The sequence below is a fragment of the Ascidiella aspersa genome, chromosome 3 (genome assembly GCF_963924565.1).
Source record: "Ascidiella aspersa chromosome 3, kaAscAspe10.2, whole genome shotgun sequence".
Lineage (NCBI taxonomy): Eukaryota > Metazoa > Chordata > Ascidiacea > Phlebobranchia > Ascidiidae > Ascidiella > Ascidiella aspersa.
This window is the reverse complement of record NC_139449.1, coordinates 27,030,205-27,050,567: the sequence shown is the minus strand read 5'-3', so window position 1 is coordinate 27,050,567 and position 20,363 is coordinate 27,030,205. Positions and strand designations below refer to the sequence as shown.

The 20,363-nt window shown below is 38.4% G+C and overlaps 1 protein-coding gene across 1 annotated transcript; it reads right to left on the bottom strand.

Moving 5' to 3' along the window:
• Positions 1 to 9,226: 9,226 nt before the first annotated feature.
• Positions 9,227 to 14,501, bottom strand: LOC146161254 (E3 ubiquitin-protein ligase Mdm2-like). Its single transcript, XM_083383903.1, has 8 exons — positions 14,105 to 14,501; positions 13,788 to 13,880; positions 13,063 to 13,196; positions 12,717 to 12,798; positions 12,404 to 12,496; positions 11,486 to 11,626; positions 11,044 to 11,130; positions 9,227 to 10,178 (listed from the first exon to the last, which is right to left on the bottom strand). Exons 1-8 carry the CDS (start codon positions 14,105 to 14,107, stop codon positions 9,573 to 9,575), a joined length of 1,239 nt encoding a protein of 412 aa, XP_083240029.1. The 5' UTR covers positions 14,108 to 14,501; the 3' UTR covers positions 9,227 to 9,572.
• Between the last annotated feature and the right edge of the window lie 5,862 nt (positions 14,502 to 20,363).

Genomic DNA, 20,363 nt, shown 5'->3' with positions numbered 1-20,363 from the left:
ACAAACTGGTCAGTTCGTATTAGAAGTAATTTGCTACACGTTTGTTAGCCTTATTTACTGGTTGTTTCTGACAGCCTGCGTCTATAGTTTCCAACTCCCGAAAACTGCGATATACACACTGCTCCATCATAGTAAACTAAAAAAAATATTTTGGGATATATTTGTTTGTCCAACGTTTCGGCTAACTATTAAAAAAGCCTTTATCAGGTAATGGCACACGCGGCCAACAGAACGCAAAGTAGAATGCCACAAAAAGTAAAATAACACGAAAGTAAAATGTGTGTGTCATTCCCTGATAAATGCTTTCTGAATAATTAGTCGAAACGTTGGACAAACAAGTATATACCAGAAGAACTTATTTTAGTAGTGCCCAATCATCATACAGCATTGTGTCAAGCCCGGCCCACTACTAAGTCCGGTTGACCCAAAGTTGCCCTAGATTCTTGTTCACAGATGACGAGCTGTGCCATGCAAGCACGATTGCACGTGTCGTGCTGAATTGACAGTTACATAACTACTGCGACAGACTTTGCTCGAGTTAAAATGCAAAGCCGCGCTTTTCATATTCATCATTAACAGTTACGCCAGCAACTGTAGCGTTGCTTTTGTTGACATTACGGTATGAGCGAGATATCCGTCCCGCTACGTAGATCCGTGTGCTATTGTTTGGCTTTAAATCTACAGCCTGGTGTATTTACCAAGCAGCCGCCGACGTATGAATCAGCAAATATTGTTGTGTTTTAGCGGCATAACTCGATACTTCTCAACAAAGGGAACTGACATGATAAAATCATTTTGTCACGTCGTTACAAAGGATCGTTATATCTTGGGGTTTTGCAGCAAACATTTTTGCTGTGTCAATTAAAGCTACTCAGGGACTTTACAAACTGACGGCATACAGTAAACCTGGGCTCGGCCACCTATGACCCGCGGGTCAATTAACTCTTACAAACTGGAATGAGGCTATGCCTTTGTTTTTGGCTATTTTAACCTACCAAAAACAAAAATATGCGCCTCCTGCAACCATTTTTCATTTTTTAATATATCTTTATGCAAGTGGATTTTATCAGTTTAAACGCGCCGTGCGCATAAAAACTCTCTAAGTGAAAACTATATTACATAAACCTCTCCTAAAAATTAAAGTTTTCCGGACTTAATCTTACTAATTTTATTCGGATGCTCTCCGTCGTTTATAAAAAAACGTATAACGGCGAGCATTCTGTGCGTAAATTTTGTGTGTCCAATGGTTCTCGACTACCTAATTTATTTCATTTCTACTTCAAACCAAACAAACGTGTTTTTGCGCTTCACGTGTTGCTTTCGACTTAATGGATGTTAGATTAGTTTTTAGTTGGATAAAAATCTATATGCACCAACTTAAGGGTTATAAAATGATATGCTGTTTAAAACTAAGTGGAAATTTATTACGGCCCGTCAAGAACTTGCAGATTTCGGTTTTGTACGCGACTATAGCAAAAGGTTGCCAACCACTGGCACATCAACGGTTCGCGATTGTTACTCGCATGCAATTAAGCAAAGGTAGCTCAATCCTATCAGGGTTTCGTCGAAACGACGCTTTCCGCCCTTTGCATTGTTGCCAGCTTTTAAGGTTAGAACGTCATCCTTTGCCAGACTTTTGTTTTTCCCTGTGTTAATTTGTCTCCTTGACACCCTTCGGTGAAATTGTGCCAAAGCGATTAAAATCATTTGCAGGCCTTTTCCTGTAAATGCAGGCGCTGAATTACTAGACAAGGCGCGATTTCCTTTTGTTGTGGCCTCTAAGTCGGGGACAATACTTCGGTTTAGCAGAAAAGTTGCGATAACCTCTTAACGACGTTTCTCCAGTTATTTGGTGCAGCTGTTTCTCGCCATAACGAATCTGTCAAAATACGCACATATTTTTACAGACACTGACCACATTTTCACAGGCTCGTGGTTTTCAAGCAAGCTTTCACCAACAGAAAAAAACAAAATACGTTCTGTTAAGCAGAAAAGTTGCGATAACCTCTTAAGGTTGACGTAAACTGTCGTAAGATTGTATAATAATATTGAAGGGTATTTTCTCCGAATTATACAGGGTGTGACTAATATGCGACGAGAAAAATCGATTTTGAACATTCAATTTATGGATGTCAAACAAAATTTGGCAACGGCCAAAATTAGTGGCATGTTTTTATAAATGTAGATATACATAAATACATTTCTGGAGCAACACATGACGCGTCTTATAACCATTTATTGTCCGGAAGTCTGATTCACGTGATGTCACGTGTTTGATACGCAAGAGTGTTGCGTAACAGAAAAAGTCTGAAAATATGGCAACGGCAGAACTTTGTTGTTCTGCAGTTATATCTCTCGTGGCATATTTTTTATAGCGGTATCAATTTACAACGATACTTCGGGTATAGAAAATAAAAGGAGAACAAAAGCAAATGAGGCGTTGCTGAAGTAAAAAAGCTTAACGAGTGGTATCATTTTTGAACCTTTAAAGAGTTTTCTTTAAAATGTCCTATCTTGGTAGTATATCATATTTAAACATATTATACAGCAAAGCTCAGTAACAGGTTTTACGTGCGAATTAGCCTCATCTAAAAATCGTCTGAAACTTAAGGATCGAATACAACAACAACCCCGGTTTAAGCTCGCTTTTTTATTACAAAAATCGCCCACTGCGACTGTGCGAGTTCGGCGGCGTTTCTACAGAAGCGCGTTATGAGTCGAGTTACGAGCAATCGATGGCTCCACGACCCCTCTACAGGTCGCACTCCCTCGGCGCCTTCTTGACTTTCTTTTTGACGTATTTGCGCCTCGCCGTGCTCAGTGACGTCGGCACCACCTTGCTCTGGCGAACCCGGAACTGTCGCTCGCAGTGCTCAAGCCACAAGGTGATCTCGGCTGCGAGTCAAGCATAGAAACGTTATACACAAGAAAAACAGACACTGATCATGATACAAGTAGTACGCCTATAAATATTTACATCACCCAAACAATGAGGTCAATTTCGCCTTTTTAGTGGCAATTTTAGTGTTATCAAAAGACTATTTATTGTTTTTAAAAAAAGACCAATATTAGACCTATAGTTTTAAGTGAATAACAGTGTTGTAAACAAGACTTTAATCCCAAGTCAAGTCATTTTCAACGAGTAGCCAGTTGATTCCAACTCAATAGTTACTTAACCTCATAGCTATACCAAGTCTCATAATTTCCACCAAAATACATTTTAAACTTACAACATCAGTTAACACGATACATTATGTACAGTATTTCGCATAAAAAACACAAAAATGAAACAAATAACAAGTTATAAGATTTTTACATTTAATAATCACTATACACTTAATTGACTTATTTCAAGTGAAGTAATTTTGCCCACAATACATAAGTTCGATCATTGGAAACAGCGACTCAAGTGATTTTTTTATTCAAGTCAGTATAAGGGTCGTAACTTGATGTATGCGCCATATATTTGAATTCCACCTTTCTAATTTGTTTTGAATTGTAACAAAATGTAACCAGCCTAATTTTTAGTTCCTAAATATGGTAAATTTCGGTGATGTTTTACGTATTTCAGGCACCAATTCATATAAACGTACCGTAGCCTACCATAAAGTTATCACTAATGTTTAGCAATCTGAAAAAATGTAATCTTTTCAACTACTTTGAAAAGTTATCTAAAGTTATCGTATTCACGTCGTCTTTCCTACGTTAACCTATATATACGTTTTATTCTAATTGCTAAAAAATACTACAATAGTGATAGAATAAGTGCGGACTGCGCTTAAGCATGAAACTCGACAACAAAGTTAAACAAAAATAGTGATTATGAAAAGACATATTTTTCTACAAGAATTTACAGAATACAAAATAGGCGAAACTTGCCGTGCTGTAAATGACGTGTTGTTCGGCGACAGGTCAGTAAATATACAATCATTATATCCACCAACCAGCAGAAGTTGTTATAAAAACGCGAGATTACTTTTTTTAAAAAAGAAACAAACTTGCATTCAAAATGTACGCATTGCTTTGTCAGCGTTTAGTTTTGCTGAAAAAAAAAATGCGCACCAGAGTTACTCCTAGTACACCTGGACGAATAAGTACAGAATGAAATACTTGTTGTGGCACTGGTATCGCCATTACAGAAGCACATACACAGGGCTACAAATTTAGATTCGTCATGTTAATTAATGAGACGCCAATGAAGCCATTAAAGGGTCTGAAAATTACAAAAAACTCAATTAAAGCTGTGGACTAGTTATCTTACATAACGTAACTTACATAAAAGATATACCGGGAGCCTTCAAGGAGATAATTAAAAACCTATCAACAAATTAAGGTTTTTTTAACCAGGGTCAGTTGTTTCCAAAGTGGCCCTGCGGACATTTGGCGACCGGAAGGAATTTTAGCTGCGAATAAAACTTTTAGGCCCTGCTCGTACTTCCCACTTATTTTTCAATTCCCACCTATTCCGTTGATCTCCATGTCTTATTTCCCGCTCTAGTGGCACCTTTTCCAATGTAAAAACTAACATTTCCGTTAGCTTTCCTATCCGCCCTCCTCCACCTATTTTTAAACTCCCACCTATTCCGCTGGTCTCCTCCGCCGAGTCGGCGATCCCGTTGCGGATGACCCGGACGATCTCGGACACCTTATCGGCGAATTCGTCCGCCTCCGCCTCATCCTCTCGCGTCCACTCCCGAGAGGAGAGGAGGGGGAAGAGCGCCAGGTCGGCCAGGAGCGCTCCGAACTCGAACAGCGCCTTGTGCCACTGCTGCTCCTTGGTCAGCTCCATGCAGTAGAGAAGGTGCTCATGCAGCTCGCCGCCCGGATCGATGCTAACCTGCGATTCGGCAGTGTTTTAAAAAAGTCATTTTGAAATGACTTCAGCACCAGTCAAGTAATTTGAAAAATAACTGAAATACAAGTCAAAAAGTATTTTGCAAAAATAACAAGTCAAGTCCCAGTCCAAGTCACCGGTTGACAAGTCAATTTCAAGTCGTGTCACTGGCATAAAAGTAATCTGTTAAACCATTAAAATTGGTAAAGTCGTCCGATTATGAGCAACAATTTAACTAAGAAATAACATAAACGCAATATACAGCAATAAAATTGTTCGATGTACACAACTTGAGATAAATTTTAATGAAAAACAATTAATTTAATCCCAATACATTTGACAAGTTGACTTTAGTCCAGGTAAAGTCATTTGTCCAAAAGACTTAAGTCAAGTCAAATCATTCGGGTCAAAAGACTCAAGTCATTTGAAAACGGTGACTGAAGTGCACTTTAATTAAGTCACTGACTTAAGTCATTTCAACACTGCGATCGGTGTCAAATTCAGTGCTATATTTGCTTTAGGAGCAAGGTCGACAGACTGCGCGTTAAAAAATTCTGCACGAGACTTATATGACAGAATGGGCAAAGCAAACATACCAACACTGTCAGACTGCTGTAGAACCGTTTATCATACCAACACTAGGCCTATATTTACAGTACCCTAGTATCGCACTTATTCAGGCCCTCAGCCCTAAACCCTCCAGTGTGATCCACTCACGTGCGGGCTGGTGGCGTTAATAAAGGCGGCAGCTTCCCAGACCTCCCTGGCCGCCCGCAGGTTGAAGGGACGCGTCTCGGCCAGGTCCCACTCGATGTCCTGCGGCAGCTTAGCGAAGTAGCGCGCCACGGCGTCCGGCTCCCTGAAGCTGTACGCCTGCCGGTGACTGACCGTCGACGCAAAGAACGACACGTCGGTTCCGGCCAGGGGCGCCCAATGCACCGCGCCAGCTTCTAAAATGCGTTGAAAGCGGCTGTTGTTTAATCCGATATCGACAGAAGTAATTTCGTCATTCAGTCTAACATGACAATACTTTTATTTTTAAGCTCGATAAATGCTTTATATGTGATAAATTAGGAAAGACCGAGGTACTGAGCTATACTGCTTTTGTTTGATGTAGATAACGATTTAGCATTGATTGTAAACTGTGTTTGATAAACAAAGTAACGCAACGTGTTTATTTTAGATCGAAAACCAATACTCCGATATCTTTAAAACTAAAATTTGATAAAATATGAATTCTACGACCTTTTGTCGTGAATTGTCTTACCCCAAACGATTAGCGATATAAGCTAATTTACGGTGCCTTTTGAAAATGAAATTGTATGTTTGTGTAGCAAAAATAATTTGACCAAAGCCTTTAACCATGAAAAACAAAAATGCAACACTGTCAGGCCAGATAATGTACCAGAATGTATCAAGCAGTTGAACGTGGGGTTGACTTCCAGAATGATCTGCGACATAGCTTCCGCTTGTTGGTGCAGGTCCAAGTGCGAGAGATTCGGAACCGATATGTACAACGCCTGGAAAGAAATGTTTGAATCGATTGACGAGCAAATTATACGCAGAAAGAAATATTTTAAAAGCCAAGGCAACACAAACCCTTACGAAAGGCTTCAATAGCTATAACACAGACAAAAAACAAAAGGTAGCCAACTCAAGGATAAAAACGAATATATAACTGCGACCTAGGATAGGAATTACAAGCATTCTTAAAAAACGTCCCCGCTTTCAAATCCCTTCAGTGAGACAGCTGTAGAACCGTTTACTATTAGTTATAAGTTTTCGGAAAAGAACGGTGTTAGTCTAACGAGCCACACCTTGTGCTGTGGAACTATATTAGAATAAAACTAAATAAACGGGGTCCATTTAAAAGGAACTATATTAGAACCAAACTAAATAAACGGTGTCCATGTAAAAGTGTGTTTTTACTCTCTATATTTGATACGCTATGTGCAAACACGAATACCTTCACATTCGTCATCTTTTTTCCCGATTCTTCGGAGACAGCCTTCCAATATTGGTTGATGACGCACTGCTCGTGCTCCAGGAACGCACACGCGTTAGGGTTCACGGCTGACGCGGCTACGTACAACGTCATGCTCTTGAGCGCCGCATGCGGACGCTTGCGACGCCGATAGCCGATCGCGCGCCACAAGTGCGACATCGGGTGGTGGTGAGGTGTTTCCGCAATGCATCTGGATCGTGAAAACGCGTTTGTTTTTTCGTTATTTTATTTAATTGTCCTTGAATGAGCTTTAACTTCGATGAAGACTAACTCTCTCATCTCCAAACTTATAATAAATTCCTGTTAATTAGTAAGGTGTTGATGCTTTTCTTTGATTGTTAGCGTATTTAATCTTTTGTTTATATATTATCTTTGTTAATAATATTTAAAAAACAGCTTTTCTGGGATTTGTAATTCTTCAAGACTATATTTTCCATTTTATCGTCGAATATTATTGATCAATTTTTATCATTTATCATGTTAAAACGTTACATCGCGTGTTCGAAACACTTACAGCTGAGAGTGCTTAATCGCCAGCACAGGATTGTTTTTGAGCAGCTGACAGAAGGCGATTCGTTCGTGAACCAAACCTCGCACGAATAACACAGCGGCAATGGGGAGATGCTCTTCGGAATCGGTAAATGTTATAGTCTTGAAAAAATTGGCGAAACGTTAAGCAGTTTGCTTTTAATTAGCGCGCTATAAATGTAACAGTTGCTTTACCGTATTAACATCTAACTTAAACTTAATCTCTCATTAAAAAAAAAACTGGTATTTTCTGTCAGCGATCTTTCTTAAATCCGCGTAACCATTTCTGTATTGCGTTGCCCTATTTAATGTATTTATGGTTCGTTTTCATCAGTTTTTGCGATTGGCAAAAAAGACAACAAATTAGTATATATATACCTGTATAAAAAGTAGGATACTTTTAAACCTGGCGATTGCTATCCCGTACTGACCGTTGAGAAGCAAGCTTTGCGCTTCGAAGAGTAGGGGCAGGCAGTCCACCAACGCAATGGGCGGTAGCATTTTCGCTACAAGGTAAACATATTGTAAAGTAAATAGCAATGCGGATTTTTTAGCCAAGTTTTCATGTTGAGCAACACAAAACGAGCTAAATATTTATAAATTATCCGACAGCGTTCACTTACCTAGCGAAAACCGCAGAATCAGGTTTTCTAATCGAGTGATATCATCCGATTCAAGAATTGATCGAAAGAGGCACCAATGCTTCTTTTTCGCATCATTCTCCAACTTTGTATGGACAGAGTCGCTGAATATGTCGCGACATACCGGCGCTAAAGGGGTCGTAGTACTGCTTACCAAAGCCATTTTCACAAATATATTCCCGTGAGCTTTAAAACGAATTTCAGCTCTTTCATTTCATTTCTGTTTGCCGTTGTTTGGGCAAGTTGGTTGGCTTTATGACGTCATTATCACGGAAATGCCATGCTACTGTTTTTGTTATATTGTAGATCAGGGGTCGGAAACCTTTTCACCTAAGGGAGCCCTAAAAGCGGAATACTTTTGGTTGTATTTCGATGAGAGTCGTATATAACCTGTTTCAACATCTACTTTAGATTGAAACAAAATGGTGATTTGAATGAAACTGTTTGTTCTGTTCTTATTCAAAATACTGGGCATATTAAGCGTGAAAAAGTGCATTGGCTATGTTTAGAAAACTTTAATTACAGAATGTCATGATACTAACATGACCTTTGGAACAATAAGAGATTTCGTCAAACGGACTATAACAGCCACCAATAGAAATAGAATTCGCGTGAAGCGCTAAAAAAGTTGCCACTCGTCTTGTTTTATAAAATTAAAAGTACAGTTTAGAAAGAAACCATGGCCGCGTGTAGTTTTATTCACATCATGCTAGCAAGATTGCTTTGTTTTATCTGCGGGCAAAATTTCCTCATCAAAAGAGCCATATTGGGTCACCAAAAGAGCTATATATGGCTCGCGAGAAATAGGTTCTCCACCGCTGTTGTAGATAACACAATTTACAAAATATGGGAAGTAGCCTACACTGACACTCCTATCCCATAGTGATCCCAGTACACCCTTGGCCGGGTCTTATAGCAAGAAATGAAGTTTTGTTTAGTTTTCAGTTCAATACAACACACTAAAATCTCCCAAGCATTACCAGCAAAACATCTTGATTCTGGAGATCATAAATCGCCTTAGGCAAAAACAGTCTGGCATATAGAAATGTTCAAACATGTTGTGTTAGGATTTCAATGCCGAATTTTTTACTTAACGAAGCAGTACCATATTCGCTGTTTTAAATATATTGCACAGTAAAGGGTGTACAATACTTAAAAGTTGCCCAATGCATTTAGGCAATTCACATCAAAAAAATGTTAACCAAAGCAAGAGTGCCATTCGTTGCCTAAGTGGTAATAATGATTTGTTCAGATCGCATTACCCGCTTCACTTAGTTGCATTCTCCGGAGAGTTAAAACTACATGAATGGCGTTTAACGTCTGTGATTTCGTTTCCTTAAACTAGGCGCACCGCAAAATCTTACAGCGCGTCCAGTTTTCCAAATCCTGGTAGTCAGCACCCGACAACTTAATTCTAGCTGAATTTATATGAACTTCATTAAGCAAATTTTCCAGAAGCTGTCAAAACGGAACGGTTCTTATGTGCACTGTTTATCAGTAAAACAACGTGAAAGAACGAAATAATCAACGAAAAAGTAAGTACCGAATACGAAAAAAACGACGCCTAAAACTGCACGATAAAATTCTTAATAATCAGCACGATGGGCTGTCGGCAAACCGGACACGCCTTGCCGCGTCGTCGCAGCCGCTTGGCGCATTTGTAACAGCAGAACTGGTGTCCGCTGTTGCCGTGTACGATGGTAGCGTTGTTGGGGTTGTTGCGGCAAATATTGCACAGCCCTGGGCAACTCGAGTCAGTTGACATGCCGCTAGAAGCACTGTCCAGCCGCGAAACATCGGAATCGGTGTCGAGGTGCGTCTTTTTCGCTTGCGGTTCGCCGAATGTCACGGCTTCGGGCTTGTGCGTGTCCTGTGCGAACGGCAGAATCGGGGTGATTTGCGAAGTCCCGACCAGCATGCTTTCGGCGAAGTTCGCTGTACGACGAACGCCGTCCGGCACGTCAAGGCTACGAGAGCGGTCGAGTTTATCCGGGTCACTAGGGTCGTTGCAGCGAGCGGATACCGGGTCGGTGAGGGAGCGGCGCAGGGGGTCGCCGGGGGGCAGGGTGTCGTTCGCGTTCACCCAGCCCTTACGGTGCACCCAGCAGCGCTGGCAGTAGCCGAAGGTGGGTCGGTTTGGGGTGCCGCATTCGTGACAAGTCCAGTGTTCCTGCGTTGTGAGGAATGAACTTCGGTTAAACACAGTTCAAAATGTACACGCTGCATGGTCAAGAAGAAAGCTGTTATATTTTCCATTGGCTCTTTGACTTAAAAAAGTTAAATACTGGGTAGAAATTAGTGGTTGGCTATATTAATATGCAGTAATGGACAAGCTGGTCTGTTTTCTACAAGCCTTTTGACTAATAAAAGTTTTTTTGCACACTAGGAAAACCAAATAATATTAGTGGCACACTTCCAACAAAACAGTAATATCATGACTTGACAATTTTTCTAATTACACAGCCAATAAGTGAATACTTTATTATCATCAGTTATCTTATGGAAAATGTGAAATAAGTCTTGACTGCTAGCCTGTAGGCCTATTTGTAGTACGAACAATTTATTTTCCAAAGCCACAAAAAGTTTCGCGCTACACCACAATTTGAGAATCACTGGTATAAATAACTAATGCGGTACCAAATTGTAGCGTCAGTTAATTACTACTGATTTACAATATTGCTGGAATTAGCTATTTAATTTATTATTTTTATTTTATAATTTGCAAATGGTGAGAACGATTTATTGCACGACCCAACTGCTGTTCAGCCATTATCTTATATAAATATAGTAGCAAACCAACAAAAACAAACAATACCCAGACCTCTTTACAAAACAACTGGCAACGATCTCGGACACATTTCAGAGCAGTCTAACAAAGAAAAATGTTATTTGCTAGGTGATGTCGAACGAACATAAAACAAACGTAAAATAGTCCTAAAATAAAATAGAACCCTTTTTAGGCATTGTTAAGGTATTTTTGTTTAGTAGGGGATGTTTACTAATAAATAAGGATTTTTAAACTATCAATAACTCACATCCAGCATAATGTCAGAATCCATGCTGAAGTCGGTTGTAGTTGTTTCTTCATCAGTATCAGATTGAAGTGGTATAAGGTTAAACATCTGAAAAAAGAATCAATAAACATTTTTTAAATCATTATCTTATTTAAAAACACTGAAACCTTTAAAAGTACAACAACAGGGTTGCCACATGATTTTCCAAAAAAATGTCAAAGACAGGAATTTTACCACCTAATTTCTCGACATTTTTAAATTTAAATCAAAAACAAAACAGCATAAATACTATGGTCAACAGTCAACACAATACCACATAGTTTAATAATTGTGTTTACAACAGAATTTTTTTTAGCTGATCACAAAATAAATTCACAACTTTTACAGATTCTAAGATGGCAAACCTCAAAAATAAGGTATTTAAAAATAATCAATGCAAAATTATGTGTTATGAAGGGCATACATTGGGGTCCTCGTCCTCCGAAGAAATTGGTTCTGTAGCATCAGATTCTGCTTCAGATTCACTGTACACCGGTTCATACTCCAGGGTGTCTTCTCTATCGGTGTCATACTCACTGTCTTGTACTCCAATAGTTTCCTTACCCTAAAACACACAAATACTTGATTAACCAAAAATGTTTCCACTACAAAATGGAACCATGTCTAGATATACATAAGTCATACTTTGTTCAAAATTCCAATTTCCTTAATCTTACCCGATTAATCTTACCCGTTGCAAAAAAAAATTGTATTGATTGAACAACATAACATAAATACATACATACATTTATATAGAGATTACCCTGATAAATAAAACACTATTAGAAAGGTATAAAGTTTGTTGGTCGCTAGAATTTTGATATTTTGACACCCTGGCTTAAGAATCAAACAACACTGGTCATGTCAAAGTATATAACAAGATACTTTCTTTCTGGATATCTGGTACTGAGAATAGGTTATAAGTGGAACCATGGAACAAAAACCATCCATCCATCTGATGCCAAGGTCATGTCAAAGTCAAGTTGTTTTTCTGTAAATGGTTGGTAGAACTCAAGAGTAATGTCAGTCAAAAATCAAACATCAGAGGTGAGTTTGTAGATTTTTTTTCTTCTTTTTTTTTGCTCACCGCAAAACAAGGAGCTTATTTTTAAACAAATAATCTAGCAAATTTTAAATAGTAATGAAGAAAATGGATCAAGTATTTATAACAGGGTTTTCATTAGGGATACACAACTGCCTGCTAGTCAAGACCAGCTCTTCTCCATTGAGTGGCTGTTTTTCTTAAAACTCAAATTTGTACTAATTAAATTGTACTGAGGCATTTATAAAAAACCTAGTGAAACCCTGTTAAAATCCAGTAATCCTAATAAAAGTAACTTACAGCATAGCTGCCAGCATCAGTTTCGTCATCAGTTTGACGGCGTGTGCGACTCACAAAATGCCACCACGGTAACTCATTTGTACTGGACTCACCCTGCAACAAAAAACACAAATAGTATTTGTTGTGCTTAGAACTGGAAAAATAAAAGAAATAACTTATCTAATATACAACAATCAACAGTAAATGCGAGATTTTTTGGCGCTGGTCTAAATCCTAACACATTTGTCTATATTTAATTTTCCATATATATTTATTGCAATATCAATTTTGACAACACGTTTCAGTACTGGTAAAAAAGTGTTAGGGTCTTGACCTGTTCTTGAACTAATTTTGTAGTGGATATTTCCTTCTTTGTCGCTGGTACAAGGCATGGAAACACCAGCTTCCAAAGATTTCTGCGCAGAAATCATGCAATAAGCAAATTTATACAGCAGAAAACTTGTAATGTGTTTTCCCATAAAACCTGCAACCCAAATTCCTGTATGTTACACTAGTGGGTTGCACTTTTACCCTTTGGTGCACCCTATTGGCCATCACCAGATTTTTTGGGCCATTCAATCGCAAGATCTCATTAAGATCTTTCATACTTTTCAGACGGGATAACTTGTAAATGTTATAAAAAGCAGAAGTTACCATATAATCAAAAAAACAACTCCTACTTGAAATCAGTGACGGTAAAGCTTTTTACTTGCAAGACTTCTCCTAGGAGATCTGACTCGCAGCATATGTTGCGTTTATTGGATGGGTCATATAATTGCTGTTTCTCAATATACTTGCCGAGAAAGTAAACAACCTGCAAAAAAAAAACAAGTTTAAAACAAATGTAAAACAAAAATAGGACTACAATTTGTCTTTTTTACGGATTTTTTCACTTTCTAGAAACGGGATAAAAAATGAAAATTCAGGAAAATCCTGACAAAATGTCAGTGTGCTAAATTACATCAAATTATGATGTTGAAAATTACTTTATAGTAGCTCCAAGCATTTAAATAAGTTCACTTGAAATGTTCTTTAGTATTGCTTCTGCAATCTTATACAAGACCTTCTTGTATTTAAGGCTACACCCTAATTTGTTGTATATAGAAAACAAGGACATGCAGGGCGCATTTTTAGTGGTAAAATAAATCAAATTAAGTTTTTCCGCTGGTAAGCGCGAATAAAGCAACTCAGGCAACGACTTTAAAAAGTTTGAAAATTTTTTTTTCTTTATATTAGTCAAGAATGACAAGTTTTTTAAAGTTTTGTTATGTTGTCGAATAACCAGGATTATAACAAAACATCCCAAGATTCAGATCATTATTTCGAGGGAAATCCTGGAAATGTTCAGTTGAAACATTCTTGGAAAGGAGCTGTAATTAGGACATTCCAAGAATTAATATTGAACCTGCTCAGCAGTGAAGAGTTGACCCCTGGCTCCTCCCATCTGAAGTATTGCTAAAAGTTTTGGCCTTGTGTTGAAATACTGTTGATTTGTTGTCTGTAGAAACAAACAATATTTGAGAATAGATTTTGGTGCCCAGCAGAACAACACCCTAATCATGAAGATTTTTAACAACACTCATTTTTTAACTAAGTATTTATTCATGAAATAAAACAACATTATTAAGTATTTATTCATGAAATAAAACAACATTATTAAGTATTTATTCATGAAATAAAACAACATTAAACAGTAAAATCTAAAATAAGCCAACTTCTTACCATGGTGAACAATTGATCAATTGTGCAAAATAAAGTTGAACACTGTTTATCAGTCTTTAGAAAAAATAAACACTGATGGATACATAAAAAAAGACAACTTTGTATTTAATTAAAACAAAAAGTAAACAAACAAAATACTATTTTAGATTCAATTTTAGGACTAGCAACCGGCGGACATAACACTGGGAAGTCCCTAAAATGTACCGCTGTGGTACTTTTTCCGTCTACAGCAGTATATACAAGTTGGCCGACGACGAAAGGCAGCCATGTTTATGGGCCACTTCTGAACAGCCTGTTCCCTGACGTCCTGCACGCTTTTAAACCTCAGGCGCTAAAGGCAAGCTATACATATATCAGCCAGGCGAAACTTGTCCAATAAACGCAACAACTGCATAGTTATCCCGCTATCGTTCTTTATATGGGCTTCAGCGCTATGACTAACAACAGATCTTACACCACGGGCCTGTTCAGCGCGCAATCGTAAATTCCCGAGCTGGCGGACAAGCCCGGGCAAGTCTGACAAGAGGCGTGTTTGCGCACCACACAGCAAGCGATTTGCGCTCACAACGATCTAGGCGTTTAAGCTAGCACGGTGGAGAAGAACCTACACGAGTACGCGTGTGCCGGACGGCGGTCTTGTCAGGACTTGCTCTATCACTTGCCGCCCGCTGTAAATCGGCGGGATCGGCATTTCATAGAAACTTCAGCATAGGCTTGTTAGCGAAATGCGGAAAAGGCGTGACATCAGTATATTGCTATTAACATTTTTACGAGCTTTTTGGTTTGATGCAAAGTTTACAATACACCTTTTTCAGAAGTATATTAAGTCCCGCCAATGAGTAGGAAAATGCCGGGCAAGGGATAAATGCTATTTTCCGGGTTTTACAAAATATTTTTTGATGAGTATGGTGGCAACCGAAAGGTCTTACTGAAGTTACTCCTTTGCTGAAATAAAAACAACTTAAAGAAGCATGCCTTCTGAATAAATTACCCTACTTGCCGATTTTTGCCTGGGGCAAAACGGACCCCCTGGCGGGAAAAAACAAACTCCAGTAATAAAATATAATTTAATTGCCTTATGTGGAAATGCCGGATCGATTTTTGTTGAGGGGCGCATACAGAGATATTTTCACAAAGTTGCGTCACAATGTGACGTCATAATACAAGTAATGATATACATGGCGCCATTGGTTGAAAATATTTTACAAAAGTAGGCCGCGTAAGGCCGTACAAAAACTGCCTTAGGCCTACATTTCTCTTATGCCAGTGCTTTCCAACCTTTTTCAGTTTGCAACCCCCTTTAAATGCAAGTTTATTGGGCGACCCACAATGAGATATGCCCAAACGAATGAAAGACAAATTAATGAGAAAAGATACAATGTGTAGGCCTACGAAACTTGAGCTGGCATATAGATCAAGTCGAGGCTCGATTGGAGACAAGCAACTTTTGTGACTATAAAAAGAATCAAACAAAATTAGAGAGTTCGAATAAATTACATTAACCCTTGTTTAGCAAGAATAATTTAAAATGTAACTAATTGGAAATAAGATTAACATTTACATAAAGCCTGCACCTTTACTACAGGCGTACGTACTGAAATACTTAATGCGACACAATAGCCTACAGCAGGGGTTCTTAAACTGAGGTCCATGGACCCCTTGGGGGCCGTGAACTAATTTCAGGGGGTCCATGAAGGCCAAATTAAAATATTAGTGTACGTTTAAAAAGTAATCAAATTAAAAAAAAAGAGTTTAATTAAAAATAAAACGTTTTACCACTGAATGTTAGACTCCTTTTCACTTAAACCATCAGCATTTTTCTGACAGGCTATTTGATTGTGACGTCAATTTATGAGATTTTTTAATAATTTCTTGCCTACAGGGGTCCACGTGAAGCAAAAAATAATTTTAGGGGTCCGCGGTAAAATAAGTTTAAGAACCCCTGGCTTACAGTATCTAATTGGTACATATTTGTTACATTGTTGCTTAAAGGTTACGCAATGATAATGCAATATAAAACCCTAATTACTTATCTTTAAAGTTAAAAAATCCAACTGTCGGATTAACAAATAGGTCCTTATCTATAAATTAATCAGCAAAAAAGTAACTTCGCCTTTACTTGAATTTTAGTAACAAACGCATAATTTTAGCCTACTGTTCTATCTTTATATCAACATCCCCAAAACACATTTTCTCCCCTCCCTGAATTGTGCAAAATCTAATCTGCCTAATTTGTGGTCACGAAAATAATTTTGACGATAGTCACTGTTGAGTAAAGAAATTAACGCTGCCACATTTTCGTTAACGCGAAAAGTGAGGAGCCCGATTTGCCCCGCTTTCACCTATCAATTAAAATTCATTGGTCCCTGGTACTGTTTTTCTATTTTATATTTTGTTGCGTAATAATATGAAATGGTAAGTTGAGTCTAATACTCAAGTAGTTATTTAAAAACAATTAATAATACATCGTCACTATTTACTATTTCTTGACGTTCCCTAGATTAGAGTGGCCTATAGCAGTGGTTCTCAACCTTTTTTAGCTTACGGACCGGTAAAATTTTAAAACAAATTTTGCGGACCAGTGGTCCTTCAAAAATCAAAATTAACCCAAAATGCAAATATGACAAAAGTATAAACTTAAAAGCAAAGAATGTAAACTTAAATTCAATGAGTTTTTCACATACAACTGGTCCTAAAATTTAAGACTTACACGATCTGTAGCCTACTTTTAAACAGTTGGGCACAACATTTGCATTGTGTCGTACGACGTACGATAAAGTCCAAAGTAGACCATTAACTCTTTGTTACGTCACAATGTTGCAAATTACGAAGCTGGTGAAGTTCTAAATTTGTTTGACAAGCCTTGAGCATCTTGCACAGGGTTTCTCAACCGTGGCCCTCGGCGCCCCTAGGGGGCCACAGAGCTGTCAATGGGGGGTCACAAGCATAAGTCTCTAGCAATGTCGTGGTATTGCAAAACCTGTGTCACTATTTTTATTTTTTTTTAGATAAACTCAAACTTAGTGTTAAACCTTCTTTAGCCTATAACGCATTTTTTCTTACACGATACTACTTGCTATTCGTGAGATTTGCAACAGTCGATGTCAAGCTTGCTATTCTTTATCTGCTCGCCGAATTGCCAAACATTGTTACGTTACATAAACTAACATCTGTGTTTTTCTAGTTCACTCAGTATTAACCATACTTTCAGAGAAGTTTACTATGGAAAGTACGTTTTTACACAAAGCATAAACAAGGTTTTATGTTATCGAATTGGCAAATGGTGTGATAGTTACATTTTATTTGGCTTCACAAAAGTAAGACGAGACGAAAGTGATTGTGCGCAAAGTGTGCACTGCTCGGTAGTGAGGTTAAATGCGATATTACGACCCTCCAAACTTAAAAATCATTGTGATAAAAAGCATCCCCGAAGAAAGAATGATGATGCCGACGTTATTTCTGCCGAAAGAATACGATTCGACCAGGAAGCGACTTTACCTGATTTCGGATTTTAAGTGCAATTAATTGTTGGCTTTCGTTCAATGGAAGTGTTTTTTATTAACCTGGTGAAATTAAATAAGTGAACACACGTTAAACACACTTATAGCTATTTTTTATAGTCGGTGGGCCACGAGCATTAAAAGCCTTTCGAAGGGGGCCACGAGGCACGAAAGGTTGAGAACCTCTGATCTTGCATTTTGTAGTTGAGATTTAAGATTGTAATATATTTGGCGGACCAGCAGAAAAGTTGACGCGGACCGGTGGTTGAGAACCACTGGCCTATAGCCTACCTGGTTCGGAAATTTAGTATTGAGGTGCGCTTTTTGCGTTTCGTTTCGCTGCGTATAGGCTATATTATAATGCACGTTTATAATATGCACTGTTGTGGTAATTATTTCTTTATTTAAACCCAGGAGTTACTTTATAGTCTCACCGAATGTGTATTACCTCCTAAGGCTGTGGTTCTCAAAGTATGGGTCGCGTAGGGTCAAAAAATGAGACTGGTGTAAGCGGTAGCCGCACAGTTACTTTACTTTTTTTAGAAGATTATTCGGCATTGGTCTAGAATCCTACAACAGCGTTTAAACAATTACTAAATTGCCGCACAATGTTTGAGTTAGGGTGAGGGTTAGCGTTTGGGCGTGGGTGGGTCAAGCATTACTATATTTACTAACCCTAATGCTAACCCGCACCCTAACCCAAATGATGCGAGCTATAGTTTCGTTTCTTTTGATGCGAGCTATAGTTTCGTTTCTTTTGATGCGAGCTTTAGGTTCGTTTCTTTTGATGCGAGCTATAGGTTTGTTTCTTTTGATGCGAGCTGTAGATTCGTTTCTTTTGATGCGAGCTATGGTTTCGTTTCTTTTGATGCGAGCTATAGTTTCGTTTCTTTTGATGCGAGCTTTAGGTTCGTTTCTTTTGATGCGAGCTATAGGTTTGTTTCTTTTGATGCGAGCTATAGGTTCGTTTCTTTTAAAGCGAGCTATAGGCTCGTTTGTTTTGATGCGAGCTTTAGGTTCGTTTCTTTTGATGCGAGCTATAGGTTTGTTTCTTTTGATGCGAGCTGTAGGTTTGTTTCTTTTGATGCGAGCTGTAGGTTCGTTTCTTTTAATGCGAGCTATATAGGTTCATTTTTTTCGATGCGTGCTATATAGGCAGGGTTGCAATACCGTGCTTTTCTAAGATTTGTGCTTATTTTTGGGTGCAGTGTCTTAGAAAACACAAATGTGCTTATCTCTAAGAAACGTGCTTATTTTAGAGTTTTGTGCTTAGTTTGTCTTATTTTAGTTTTTAAAAGCGTTCTTTGTCAATTCTTTTAACATTGACGGAGGAGTGAGAGACTTCATTTATTTATATTTACCAAGTTCTTTAACCCAGATTATAACAAAATGCATTAAATCACATAATAACAATGGATTGTGATTGTTTATTCTAAATCTAAAAAGTACATCGTAGCCTATAGAAGTGTGGTAGCTTGCTTTAGCAATCAAGTAAACTTTCGGCTTGACGTTAGGACTGGCATTTGTGTGTCAGTACAGACAAAATGTTATTAAGAGAATAAGTCTGCATAAGCCCGTTTTTGGTGATAAACATGAAAATGAATTTTTTAATGTCAAACCAAGTCGAAAGGAAAAGAGCTACGATCATTGCTGTTATTGTGATTGTAAAATCAGCGCTGAGGCTATGGAAAACTACAAAATCGCTAGAAGCATTACAGTAAAATAGTAAATCATTCAATAAATAATTTTATTACAAACCAAACTCCGCCAAGTGAACTAAACTTAACTACCAGGCAGAGTCAGCTGCAGGCGTTTTATGCTGCCATGCACCACGGTTTAAAACAGGGGTCGGCAAACTACGGCCCGCGGGCCGGATCCGGTCCGCCAGTGAAAATTATCCGGCCCGCGACCTGCTTCACAAGCTGGCAGTGGACACGGCCAATCGGCCATGCCTCATATTTTTAACTATGTTAAATAGAAAATTGCAAAAAAATTCGCGCGAGTCGTATTTCCCTTCCCCTTTAGGTATATTTGCGTTTTTGAGAGGGCTTCTCAGACCAAGGGCGACGTGCGCATGGTAGCTATATCGAAAAGGAAATTATTTGTAGCGTGAAACTCTCTAAATTAAATTTTCATTAAACTTAATCCATGATTTTTTTGCTGTTGCATTCCGTCTTTTATGATAAAGGAAATCCATTCAGGCACGCCGAGAACTTACTGAGTTTGGTTTGGCCCGCGACTAGAAAAAGGTTGCCGACCTCTGGTTTAAAAGGTGTACAAATGCGCTCTGACTGCGCTTTGACGCAAAAAAGTTGACAAAGCTTGCATTCCATATTGGTGGTTAACTTGCCAATTTCAACCAAATAAACGCATTTTGTCGCGCTTCGCGCGATTAAGGTACGTTTTGCGCATACAAAAATAGCTGTTTTTCAAGTTTTTATTTTATTTTAGAACGTTATTCCTGAAAGCATGGATTTCACCCCCGGAATCCTGGTTCTGCCCTTGGTCTTCAGTAGCGTGTTTCTTTTTTTGTCTGAGCAGATGGCAACCCTGTATATAGGTTCGTTTTTTCGATGCGAGCTATAGTTTCGTTTCTTTCGATGCGAGCTATAGGTTCGTTTCTTTCGATGCGAGCTATAGGTTCGTTTCTTTTGAAGCAGTGGTTCTCAACTTTTTGTTCTCGCGACCCCTTTTGAGTTTTCGATAACTTTCGCGACCCCCCAATTATAGTGTGTGATACATAAACCTGAGTAAATAAA